Source organism: Pangasianodon hypophthalmus, chromosome 11 (assembly GCF_027358585.1).
Source record: "Pangasianodon hypophthalmus isolate fPanHyp1 chromosome 11, fPanHyp1.pri, whole genome shotgun sequence".
Lineage (NCBI taxonomy): Eukaryota > Metazoa > Chordata > Actinopteri > Siluriformes > Pangasiidae > Pangasianodon > Pangasianodon hypophthalmus.
In genome coordinates this window covers 26,035,666-26,049,749 of record NC_069720.1, presented here as the reverse complement: position 1 = coordinate 26,049,749, position 14,084 = coordinate 26,035,666, and the positions used below count along the sequence as shown (strand labels likewise).

At 37.6% G+C, this 14,084-nt stretch overlaps 1 protein-coding gene across 1 annotated transcript in view; it reads right to left on the bottom strand.

The window, feature by feature from the left end:
• The window catches only part of zdhhc13 (zinc finger DHHC-type palmitoyltransferase 13), a 33,793-nt gene extending 20,008 nt beyond the window's left edge, over positions 1-13,785 (bottom strand). The window contains exons 1-4 of the mRNA XM_026947229.3: positions 13,607-13,785; positions 8,851-9,047; positions 4,156-4,278; positions 3,337-3,414 (exon numbers count right to left, since the gene is read on the bottom strand). Of these exons, the coding sequence (XP_026803030.3) occupies positions 3,337-3,414; positions 4,156-4,278; positions 8,851-9,047; positions 13,607-13,630 (422 nt within the window). The 5' untranslated portion in view covers positions 13,631-13,785. The remainder of the gene's footprint in view (positions 1-3,336; positions 3,415-4,155; positions 4,279-8,850; positions 9,048-13,606) is intronic.
• Positions 13,786-14,084: the final 299 nt, after the last annotated feature.

Below are 14,084 nucleotides of genomic sequence, written 5' to 3'. Positions count from 1 at the left end.
ATGCTTTTTTGGTTCAATCCACAAATGTTTTACGGGATTCAGGTCAGGGCCTTGTGATGGCCATCCTTTTATTTTTACTTTGTTTTCCTAATCCTTAAGCCATTTTGTTACAATTATGGAGGTGTGCTTAGGATCACTGTCCTGCTGGAAGACTCAGTTGCGACCAAGTTTTAACACTATGGATGATGTATTAAGGTGATGCTTCAGTATTTCTAGATAATCCTCCATCCTCACGATGATATCTATTTTTTATGAAGTGCATGAGTCCCTTTTCCAGCAAAACTCCCCCACAACATGATGCTGCCACTCCCATGTTTCACACTTGGGATGGTGTTTTTCACATAAAAAGTCTCACCCATTTTCTTTCATGCATATTGCTGATCATTTTGTCCAAAGAGTTCAATTTTCGTTCAATTTGACCAGAGAACAGTTACACTTCCGGCTGGTGTTCTCCTGCCAACTTCAGCTTGGCTTTTTTATGCCAGTCTTAGAGTAAAGGCTTCTTCCTTGCAAGACAGCCTTTCACGCCATGAGTATGACTGTCTTAATGGTAAGTGTACATATTTGGTACCTGATGCCTCCAACTCCTTTACCAGCTCCTTTGTTGTTTTCAAAACCAAAGTTTGTTGGTCCTTCAAAGTTAATGTACGTTTATTTCCTGAACAGTGCAGTGTCCTTGTTGTCCCAAGAGTTTTATATGTGCATGCAGTTGTTTGTACAGATGCTCCTGGTACCTTCAGATGTTTGGAAATTGTTCCTAAAAAGGAACTGGACTTGTGGAGGCCCACAATTTTTTTTCCTGAGGTCTGGGCTGAGTTGTTTGGATTTTCCCATGGTATCAAGGGCAAAAAGGCACTGTGTCTAAATGTAGGCCAGGTGCACTTCCATTAACTCATAATTATGAAATAAATCTGTCTCTAATGGCTTGTTTTAAAATTACCTCTGAAATGAAAAGTAGATACCCAACTTTCTAGTGTTTCTTTTCTAAAAGAAACATATGGTAACAAGAAATGTGTGGAGTTGTGAAAAACTGAGTCTGAATGTCTTTACCCTAGGTGTACGTAAACATTAGCCTCAACCTTAGTTCTTTTTAAATGAATCACACTCAATCCTGTTAAAGTGGACCTGAAAGGGACCTAGCTGCAAAGCCTGCAGTATTTTGGTGTCCACAATACAAGTGGACTCTGTTTTCTTTCAGGACATTTCACCAATTGAAGCGCTCTTAGATAATTGTTCACATCATAGCTGCTTTAGAACTCGTAATCCAGCTATATGACAATTAATTATGGATAATGTAACTAAAAATTGTTATTTTACATGAATAATTACATACTATTTGGCTGTGGATAAAAATAGAGAATGCAACAAACAGAACTGAAGCGTATGCAAAAAAGAAAGCAATGAAGAGAGGGTTTTTGTTATAAAAGCATCAAAACCAACACATGCTTCATGCTATAGATTTACTTCTGAGTAATGTACAGTAACTACTTTTCCTGTCACTGACACATTATTATTAGGGGCCAAGTATTGAAGGTTATCTTCTTCCTATTATTATTATTATTATTATTATTATTATTACTATTATTATTATTATTATTATACTTTCACAAGGGGGTCTACGGCAGACAACAGAACACTTCATAGGCTTTTAATGAAATTTGGCAAAGTGCTAGAGAACAGTCTCAGCTACCTTCACAGTATTATGGTGTACACCAGTCAAGGCCAATTTGGACATATGTTTACAATGATAACTGCAAACACAATGTCGTAGAAACGCAATTCCACTTTCCTCTGATTCTTTGGGTCAAGCTGAGCTCAACGGAGACCATAATGTTAATTTCCACCATATTGGATTTTTTTTTCCAGAAACGGTTTTTTCACTTCTTCTCCTGCAAATTTTGTTCAAATATCACCAAATCAGAGCATTGTGAGACCAACCTGAAAAACAGTTGTTTCTCTGATTTTTGATATACAGGACAGTTCGTTCATAACACAAACGAATCTGATGGTAAAGTCACCAAACAGGAAGTGAAGGCATATCTCAGCAAAGGTGTGACCATATTCTGACCAAACTTTGTAGATAACTCAGGACCTCATCCTAAGGGACTCCAATAAGTTATGTCTAACTTATAGGTGGCACTATAATTTACAAATTCATAAATCTGCACATGACTTTTGAACTGCTCAACATAAAAAAATATACTTTTTTTCTCTTAATTTCCTTTGTCATGCAACAGATTTGGAATTTGTCAAACAGGAAGTTGGCCATTTTGAAACTGAATAAAAATTGTTTTTTTGCTTCTTTTCCTACAAATTTTGTCCAATCATGATGAAATTTTGATCATAGCATTGTGAGATCAGTCTAAAAAAAACTTGTTTCTAGGATTTTTGATGTGTGAAAATTTGTTCACAACCTGCAAATGAATTTCATGGCTAAGTCATGTGGGCATGTCAGCAACGCTTTTACATATTGACATTAATCATCTCACATATACACTATATGGCCAAAAGTATGTGGATGCCTGATCATGACCTCCATATGTGGGCCTTTCCCAAACTGTTGCCACAAAGTTAGAGGCAAACAATTATCTAACATATCTTTGTAATGCTGTAGCATTGCAATTTCCCTTCACTGTAACTTATGCCAATTAAGCCCAAACCTGTTCCAGCAAGACAATGTACCTGTGCACAAAGCAAGCTCTATAAAGACATGGTTTGCAAAGATTGGGGTGGAAGAGCCCTGCACAGAGCCCTGATCTCAACCCCACTAAACACCTCTGGGATGAACTGAAATGCTTACTGTATGCCAGGCCTCCTCACCTGAGATCAGTACCTGACCTCACTAATGCTCTTGTGTCGCAAATCGCTACAGCAACATTCCAAAATATAGTGGAAGTCATTCCCGTAAGAGTGGAGGCTTTTCTAGCAGCAAAGGGGAGACCAACTCCATATTAAGGTCATGCCTTTGGAACAGGATGCTCAACAAGAACATGTGTGTCATAGTCAGGTGCCTACATACTTTTGGCCATATAGTGTTGCAGCTGAACTGGAATTTGGTGTACTGCATCTCTGTACTATTCTTTAAGTGCATTTCTTATGATCATTAGGCTACTTCAAAAACATGGCCACTGTCAGCCAATCAACTTTCAGCAGGCATTTCACATCACAAATTTAATACGTTACCATGTACGTTAAGTCCAGGGGTGCTATTTGTTGCTTGGAGCCCGAAGACCACTGCTTAGGGCTATATTTATTTACTGTAATTGTACTTAACCTGTATTGCATTTATTAAGTGATAAATAGGTAAAGCCATACATGTGCATGTATATAATTTACCTTATGGCCCAGTGGAGTGGTGTAGAGTTTAAATCTCCACCCAACTGATCCACAACTGCACCTTTAGATATATAATACCTGTAACACACAGATCCAATATTATTAAGCCACGTGTAAACATAGCCAATGACAGAATGTGCAATTGTGTATGTAACCATTTTGGTTTTTGTTTCAATAATTTAGTATGAGTCTAAGCTGCTTTGATCTTATTTTTTGGCAAATTTCTTTTATTTATTAGTAGTTTCTAAATTCTCAGATATGAATATGTGAACCAACATTTTTGTATAGACAATTTTTGAATAATAAAATGTTTTTAAACATGTTTTCCTCTGTGCTACAAAACTTTCCTTTGTGCTACTGAACCTTTTGAACCTAAATGGGTGAGGCCTGAAACCTGTTAGCACCAGTGCTACCACTCAAAATATTGAGCGTACAGCCCTGTAATCAGCTAGAATTAAACAAAAATTACAAAACTACACAACCAAACAAAAATACAAAAATATATTTAATATATTGCATTAAACTTTTAAATTTTAAATGTTATAAACTTTCATAAACTTTTATTATTTTAGTACTTTTATAATCTTTAACCTATTAACATTATAATCTTTTAACACTTTCAATTTTTAACCATTTAAAAATTTAACATTTTAAAGCCAATAACAATGAAACATTGTAGTACCATTTAATCAGCTTCTTTAGCATGTTTAGTAGGTTGTCAAGCCAACACAAAAGTTCATCCATGAACTTTACCCTTCAAAATGAAGGAAATCATTAAAACAGAACTTATTAAAATGAAATAGACTGGTGAAATCATACTTGATGAGATCTGCTCTGTTATTAATGGCTGCCCAGTGCAGTAAAGTGACATTTTCTTTATCAGGCTGTCGAACATCATAACCCGCTTCGACCAGCTCTTTACACCGATCGAACGCACCAAACCTGCAAAACAACAAAAAATATTTAGCTCTTTTTTAGTGTGCACTGAATTCCTAGTGTGTGAGCATAGTGGTTGACTGTGTGGAGCAGTGAGTAGCTCCTGGGTTCCTTGATTTGATACTGAGCTTGAGTTACTGAGCATGTGGATGTGGATGTGTGTGTGTGTGTGTGTGTGTGTGTATGATGCCCTGCAATAGACTGGCATCCAGGGTGTATTCCTGCCTCACTCCCAGTGTACCCAAAACTAGGCTACAGATGCACCACAGCTTTGACCAGGATAAAGCGGCTACTGAAGAAGAATGAATGAATTGTTTAGCATTCTCCAAAACATTCAAAAATACAAATAGAAATAAACAACACCATATTATGGGGAAGGAACACAACCGAATGTGCAAATCACCCATTGTGGGAAAGGTACAAAGTTCAACCTGCTGGTATATGTGGCATAAGTGATTATTTAAATGAATTATGTAAATCCAAATATCACACCTACAATCATTTACATTTATTTGTTTGGCAAATGTTGCTAAACTGCACCCATACAATGCTTGTGAGTGCTCACAAACCATAATAAAAATGTTTTTTTTAAAAGGTTCATTTTAGGCTTTGTAGGCCATTTGTAGGCTTCAGTAACATTATAACTGCAAAGACTAACATTATTATTAATTAACTTACACTATATGGCCAAAAGTCTGTGGACACCTGACCCATATGTGGTTCTTTCCCAAACTGTTGCCACAATATTGGAAGCACACAATTCATTCATTCACGAACATCTTTGTATGCTGTAGCTTTACAGTTTCCCTTCACTGGAACTAAGAGACTCAAACCTGTTCCAGCATGACAATGCCCCTGTGCACAAAGCGAGCTCCATGAAGACATGGTGTGTGAAGGTTGGAGTGGAAGAACTCGAGTGTCCTGCACAGAGCCCTGACCTCAACCCCACTGAACACCTTCAGACCTCCTCGACATCCCAACATCAGCGCCTGACCTCACTAATGCTCTTGTAGCTGAATGAACACAAATCCCCACAGCCACGCTCCAACATCTAGTGGAAAGCTTCTCAGAAGAGTGGAGCTTATTATAACAGCAAAGGAGTGACTAAATCTGGAATGGGACGTTCAGCAAGCACATATGGGTGTGACGGTCAGGTGTCCACATACAGTCAGGTCCATAAGTATTTAGACAGTGATGTATTTTCGTAATTTTGCCACTGAACACCACCACAATTGGTATGAAATTAAGCGTCAAGATGTGATTGAATTGTAGACTTTCAGCTTTAATTCAAGGGGTTTAACAAAAATATTGCATTAACCGTTTAGGAATTACAGCCATTTTTACAGAGTTCCTCCATTTTCACAAGCTCAAAAATAATTGGACAAACTAACATATTTATAAATATACTTGGATGCAAATCCTTTGCAGTCAATGACTACCTGAAGTCTGGAGCATATGGACATCACCAAATGCCGAGTTTCCTCACTTGAGATGATTTGCCAGGCCTTTACTGTAGCTACCTTTGGTTGTTGTTTGTTTGTGGGTCTTTCTGCCTTCAGTTTTGCCTTCAGTAAGTGAAAAGCAGCTCTATTGGGTTGAGGTCAGGTGACTGACTCGGCCATTTAAAAACATTCCATTTCTTTGCCTTAAGAAGCTCTTGGGTTGCTTTCACGGTATGTTTGGGTCGGGTCATTATCTATCTGTACTGTGAAGTGTCGTCCTATCAGTTTTGCAGCATTTGACTGAATCTAAGCCCACCATTTAAGCACGCTCTTGACTTGGCAAGGTGTTGTGAAGGGGTTTTTCTTCACCAATGAAAGAATTCTGAGATCACCCAATTTAGTTGTCTTCCGTGGTCTTCCAGGACCTGTTGGTCTTCCTGAGTTCGCCAGTGCAGTATTTGACTGAATCTGAGCAGAATGAATATCTCTATTCACTTCAGAATAAATCCTGCTGCGTCTATCAGAAGTCATATCATCAATAAACACCAGTGATCCAGGTCCAGTGGCAGCCATACATACCCATGCCATAACACTTCCTCCACCGTGTTTGATAGATGATGTGGTATGCTTTGGATCATGAGCGCCTTACTTTCTCCATACTCTTCTCTTCCCATCATGCTGGTACAAGTTATTCTTGGTTTCATCTGTCCAACAAAACTTGTTCCAGAACTGGACAGGCTTTTTCCAAAGTTTTCTAGCAAAGTCTAATCTGGCTTTCCTGTTCTTGAGTGGTTTGCATCTTGAGGTAACCTGTCTGTATTTACATTCATGAAGGTGTCTCTTGATTGTAGACTTTGAAAATGATACACCTACTTTCCCAAGAGGGTTCTTGACTTGGCAAGATGTTGTGAAAGGGTTTTTCTTCACCAAGGAAAGTACAACCCCAAATCATAAAAAGTTGGGACAGTATGGAAAACACAAATAAAAAAAGAAAGTAGTGATTTCTAAATTTACTTTGACTTGTATTTCATTGCAGACAATACAACAGCACATTATTTAATGTGTTCCTCATGATTTTTATTGTTTTTTCTTCAAAAAAACAAAATTTCTATTTTGGTTCTTGCAACACATTTCAAAAAAAGTTGCAACAGTAAAGCATTTACCACTTTGTAATGTTGTCATTCCTTTTCACAACACTTAAAAGACGTTTAGGGACTGAAGACACCAAGTGAAGAAGTGTTTCAGGTGTAATTTTGTCCCATTCTTGCTGCAAACAAGTCTTAAGGTGGGCAACAGTATGGGGTCTTCGTTGTCGCATTTTGCGCTTCAAAATGCGCCACACATTCTCTATTGGAGACAGGTCGGGACTGCAGGCAGGCCAGTCAAGTACCTGTATCCTCTTCCTCTGCAGCCAGGACTTTGTAATGTGTGCAGAATGTGGTTTTGCATTATCTTGTTGAAATATGCATGAACGTCCCTGGAAAAGATGTCTTCTTGAAAGCAGCATATTGTGCTCCAAAATCTCTATGTACTTTTCAGCATTAATGGTGCCATCACAGAAGTGCAAGTTACCTTTACCAAGGGCACTGACACAACCCCATACCATGACAGACCCTGGCTTTTGGACTTGTTGCTGGTAACAGTCTGGATGATCCTTTTCTTCTTTGGTCCAAAAAATACCTGAAATACTGATTCAGCTGACCACAGTACACGTTTCCACTGTGTGATGGTCCATCCCAGATGCCTCCGAGCCCAGACAAGTCGACGGCGCTTCTGGACACTGTTTACATAGGGCTTCCTTTTGGCACAGCATAGTTTTAACTGGCATTTGTGGATGTAACTACGTATTGTGGTACTTGACAAAGGTTTGCCACAGTAGTCCTGAGCCCATGTGGTGATATTGCTTATAGATGAATGACGATTCTTGATGCAGTTCCGCCTGAGGGATCGGAGAGCACGGTTGTTCAGCTTAGGCTTGCGCCCTTGTCCTTTACGCACTGAAATTTCTCCACATTCCTTGAATCTTTTAATTATGTTATGCACTGTTGAAGGTGAAATAAGCAAATGTCTTCCTATCTTTCTTTGAGGAACATTGTTTTTAAACATTTCAATAATTTTCTCACGTATTTGTTGGCAAACTGGCGATCCTCGGCCCATCTTTGCTCCTAAAGGACTAGACCTTTCTTGGATGCTGCTTTTGTACCAAATCATAATTACAATCACCTGTTGACATCACCTGTTTCAAATCACATCATTATTTAACCAATTTACCTGATTACTAGCCCTAAATTGCTCCTGTCCCAACCTTTTTTGGAATGTGTTGCAGGTCTGAATGACAGGAAAGGATGTATATTTACAAATGAAATTAAGTTGACCAGACAAAACATGAAATATTTTGTGTTCATATTGTCTGCAATGAAATACAAGTCAAAGTAAACTTAGAAATCACTACTTTCTTTTTTTATTTGTGTTTTCTATACTGTCCCAACTCTTCCTGATTTGGGGTTGTATTACGTTATCAACCACTTTAGTTGTTTTCCGTGGTCTTCCAGGCCTTTTGGTGTTGCTGAGCTCAATGGTGCATTCCTTCTTTTTAAGAATGTACCAAATTGTTGATTTGGCCCTCCTAAAGTTTCTGCTATCTCTCTGATAGGTCTGTTTTGTTTTTTTTTCAGCCTAATGATGGCCTCCATCACTCGCAGTAACACCTATTTGGACTGCATATTAAGTTTCCCCATGAACAGCTACCAAATGCAAATTCAACACTTGGAAGCAACTCCAGACCTTTTATCTCCTTAATTTGCCATGAAATAATGAGGAAACAGGCCACACCTTGCCATGAAACTGCTTATCATTCAATTGTTCATTTACTTCAGGTAGTCATTGACTGCAAAGGATTTGCATCCAAGTATATTTATAATTATGTTAGTTTGTCCAATTATTTTTGAGCCTCTGAAAATGGAGGAACTTTCCCCTGGAGGAAATGGAGGGAAAAAAAAAAAATGGCTGTAATTCCTAAACGGTTAATGCAATATTTTTGTTAAACCCCTTGAATTAAAGCTGAAAATGTACACTTCAATCACATCTTATTAATTCCTTTCATATTTACTAAGAACCATGAGTGTGCAGAGCTTACTGTGTGGCTTTGACGATGTCCCAGCTGCTGCTGTCATCAGTGTGAGTGTATTTCTTTGGCTGCTGTGTGGTGTCCAACATGGCTTCACTCCTCTGCAGGAACTGGAAACTGGGCATGAAGCCATGTGAGTGGCCACCATGTACATCATGCGTACCATGACTGCTTTGCCCATCATTACCATGGCTGTGAGTGTGACACTGCAGAGAAAAATAATGACTAAATCACTGCCAACAACTGTTTATTCCATCAGCTATCAACCACTGTTCAACATAGAGACAAAACTTTTAATTCAAAACTGACTCATCATAGGTTCGGTATGATCAAAAACAATACTGCCAAAGTGCCTGAAATACATTTAATACAAATTAACTGTGGTCAGATTAAATACTTTCTGATGAAATACTAAAAAGGTAGCAAAAGCAGCCATCATGAGGCCACTTTCTTCCTCAACACAAAGATGACTGTCAGACTCAGGAGGTGTGGCCTTCAGGACTTCCTCAGCTTGAAGAATTTTACATTAGAAGCAATTTGGATAATAACAGTTCTAAATTATTTTGTATATTTGATTTTTAATCATACATTTTAAATACATACTTATTCTAGTATCTTAACTGTATAAATGGTATTTATGGCCTGATCCATCCTGATGCTGTACTTCTGCTTGGAGCCTCCTTCACCTGAGAATCGCTGATGCTGGCTAGCCTGAAGTTTGCGGTGAGATTGCTGTGAACTGTACCACATGGACACTCTATAGATAGCTGTGGATGGTACCACATGGATAGCCTAAAGATTGCACTTGCTAAAAACAGTTTACACTCAAGTCTCATTCATTATATAGTGGATAACTTCACTTCGATAGATTTAAAGCTAAAATCTAATAAAAGCAAAAACAACCATTTTATTTTTTCACAAATTCCTTTAAAATTCTATTCCTTTAAAATGAAGAAAGTAAATTATTAGAAGTAAATTAATACTATTTTATACTAACACCCTTTTAACAAAACCTTTAAATATTATATACTTTTGAGGGATTATTATCACACCTGTTGCTTACAAGTATGACCATGAAAAATATTTTACGTATTTAAAGCCTGTCAACCAGGTCAGTCTCTTACAAACTCTCTGGCATCCTTTTGTAGCCCAGTCCAAATGTTGCGCCATCTTGTTTTTAATCATTCAGTGCGACTGTTTTGTTTTCCAAAATCAGTGAGAGAAACAAATGTGCTGTACTAGTAGGAACACTATGAAGCACAGGTGAATTAATACTAGGCCTGTCACGTTAATTATGTTACTGACTTATTGTACAATATATGGACATGACCTCAATCATTTTTGCTGACCTTGATATTGCACATTGTGTTTACGTGTGCAATTGTTTCCACAAGAATGAATGTTACCAACATTTTACCCATTCTCACTACTTCTGTCCTCTCGTCTGCTCTAGGGATGTCAAATTAAAATTCAAACTTCAAATATTTGTTGAATTTAAGATAAAAATGCACATCTGAATGCAAAAACTGTGTGCATTCAAATTTAAGATGTGTAGCAAGCACCAGCACCGATTTTAATTAAAACATAACGTTGAAAAAATGACACTCAAGATATTAACAATGCACTAACAATGTTTTTTGAAGAAGAAAAATCTAGAAAGAATGGTTCTAGTGTTTCAAATAATCCAGTCATAGTCAATAATGTCAGGGATTAACCTGCTTAAGCTGTGTGAGCTGAAGCTGAACAGTGAATGAACACCAGTAAGCTGAAGCGCTTTACTAGCCGGTTAATAAACTCATCCAAACGCATCCTATACACATATGAGATTATTCAGACATATACATAACATAAATGTAATATTACAACTTGCTTCTGCACAAAATGACACGAGTGCACAAGTGAACTTCAACTTAAGTAACACGCTAAGTAGAATGGTAAGTCACGTTGGTGAATACGCTCTTTCCGTAAAAACGCACTCAAACATGGACAATAAATAACTAAAGCATAAAGAATTCACAATATTGTATTACAATAGTGTACTCAATGCAATGTTATTATTTCAGAAAATCAGGTTTTCACTACAAGGGCAGTTTTCACGTTTTTGTTGATACATGTTTAATATATAAAATGTGTGAATTTTTGGTTTAATTTTCTCATCAACTAAAACGCCATTGACTAATATTCAAAGCCTTTCTTTGTCAGAGTAAAACTGATTAAAATGAATAAATATTACATAAAATATTGACAAAATTTAAAGGATATTTTTGTCAAAAGACAAAATCTATCACTAAAAACAGTATAAAAAAATAACACTGCAACTGGCTTGAGAGCCTAGGTTAAATCTTTTGATTTTATAATTTTATGCGCTTTAGTTTAGTTAGTTAAAATACATGCACAATACAGCCAGGTTTATTCTTAATAATGATTATTGCAATTGTTTATTGCAATAAACAATAAAACACAGTGCTGTTTGGTTTGTATTTATTTGTTGTGCCCTATTGTGTACTGCCGATTTAAAAAATCTGGTGTTTTTTTTTCCACTTTCCAATTCTGATGCACAAAGGGTTAAATACATGCCTTTGCTTTTTTATAGCATTGTTAGAACATCCACCCATATAAACCGATCAGCCATAACATTAAAACCACCTGCCTAATATTGTGCCACCAGAACAGCTCTGACCCATTGAATCATGGACTCCACAAGACCTCTGAAGGTGTGCTGTGGTATCTGGCACCAAGACGTTAGCAGCAGATCCGTTAAGTCCTTTAAGTTGTGAGTTGGGGCCTCCATGGATCAGACTAGTTTGTCCAGCACATCCCAGATTGAGATCTGGGGAATTTGGAGGCAAAGACTCTTTTTGAACTCTTTGTCAAACTCTTTCCTCAAACCACACCTGAACAACTGTCAGGGCGCATTATCCTGCTGAAAGAGGCCACTGTCATTAGGGAATACCTTTGCCATGAAGGGGTGACCGCTGGGACTCCATAACCTTAGATCTATTGCTTATTAAACCACGATATTGCAAAGTGTATTCTGGGTTGAGCGAGCGGAGTGGAATCTTAAGAAAGGTGCTCTCGGCTCAGGTGGAATTATCAGCGCTCAGCTCCCCACTCCGATCTGCTCACATGCTCTGGTTCTGACACCTTTCTATCATAGCCAGGACAGGCACTATATCAGCAATATGTGCTACAGTAGCTCTTCTGTGGGATCGGACCAGACGGGCTAGTCTTCACTCCCCAAGTGCATCAATGAACCTTGGACAGCCATGACCCTGTCACAAGGTCACCAGTTGTCCTTCCTTGGACTACTTTTGGTAGGTACTAACCACCGCATACCGGAACACCCCACAAGACCTGCTGTTTTAAAGATGCTCTGACCCAGTCGTCTAACCATCACAATTTGGCCCTTGTCAAAGTCGCTCAGATCCTTACGCTTGCCCATTTTTACTGCTTCCAACACAATAGTTTCAAGAACTGACTATTCATTTGCTGCCTAATATATCCCACCCCTTGAGAGGTGCCACTGTAATGAGATAATCAATGTTATTCACCTGTCATTGGTTTTATGGTGTCATATAGTGTTATGGCTGTCATATAGTGTTATGGCTGATCGGTGTATACTGTCTGTGTTGTGTACCCTGAAATGTTGTAATGCGAAGTGGTGACATTTCTTCTGCGGGTTTTATCAAGGGTATCAGGGTAATTCTATTCTAAATTCATCTGAAGTGTAAACAATAAAATTTTAAACAATAAAGTCTAAATAATAAAATTTCCCTCCACCTAATATTGTGCCACCAGAACAGCTCTGACCCATTGAATCATGGACTCCACAAGACCTCTGAAGGTGGTGGAGAATTGCAGTCTATTAAAATCATATACAGAATAGCTCACAACAGAAAACGATTTAAAAACAATGCTTCCTAAAAATACCAGTTTAGCAATATTAGTTCCTCAGGGTGGTGTCTTTAACAGAATGTCTCCTCTATGGAAATTGGACATAGAATAGGACAATGTTCTTCTGATCTATATATATGTATATATAGATCAGAGCTAGCTGATTTCTAATTCAGCCTTGTATCTATTTAGCTAGCCTGCCAACTTCTGCAGTTACTTTGCGATATAAATATTAATTTAACAGACACTACTTAATTATCAGAAGAAAACACTCTAGGAAGTTAATAGGGTTTAATAGGGTTTATATATATATATATATATATATATATATATATATATATATATATATATATATATATATACATACATACATACACACACACACACACACACACACACATACATATATATTCCTAAAACATGCCTTCAAACGTGCTACAAAACTTTCCCTTGTGCTACTGCTCTTTTAGCCAGCTGGGTCAACTGGATTTTTAAAGGAACCCCTAGTCTCAATTTAAACTGACATGACTGTACTCTATATTTTACTTTTACTATATACTGCATACTGCACTGTTTATTTTACTTTAAAAGTACAGCTAAATAATTAGCAACTTTTGCTGTCTGCTGTCAATACGGTCTAACAGGCTCAAACTCTATTAACTTCCTAGAGTGTTTTACTTTTGATAATTAAGTTAATTTAATGTTAAATTAATGTTTATATCGCAAAGTAACTGCAGAAGTTGGCAGGCTAGCTTAATAGATACAAGGCTGAATTAGAAATCAGCTAGCTCTGTAAGCTAGCTAAATTAGTTCACATACTAAACACAAAATATTTTAAACGAAGCTACTGACAGTAAGGAAACTCACTCACCACACTGCCTTCTTTCCAGTCCATGACTGCTGCATTCAAATGTTGTAGTTTGTATAAACTAAAACGACACCAACACTGTGAGGAAAGCTAAAGCTAAAGACTAAAGCGAACCAGCACTGAGCCGAGTTTGCGGTCTACTTCCTGGATACCGGAAACGACTCTAGCACCTTGATTGGTCAGTTTCTAGCACCGTCATGCAGGTGGAGTGTCGCAACACGACCTTATCGCGCATGGTTGAAATTCTAGGCATTGTTTAAAAAAAAAAAAAAAAAAAAAAAAAGCAGTGTGTGCAATGTAACTCAAGAATACGGAAGTCCAGCTAGGCCACGGGTTATTTCTTTTTTTCTTGTGATCTCAAGAAATGTATTATTATACTGTAATGAGTGTGTGTATCAGAGAGCTGCTTAACAGAAAGCAACTGATAAAATAGTAGAATTGCGGCCTTACAGCACAAGGTTGTGGGTTTGATCCTGAACTC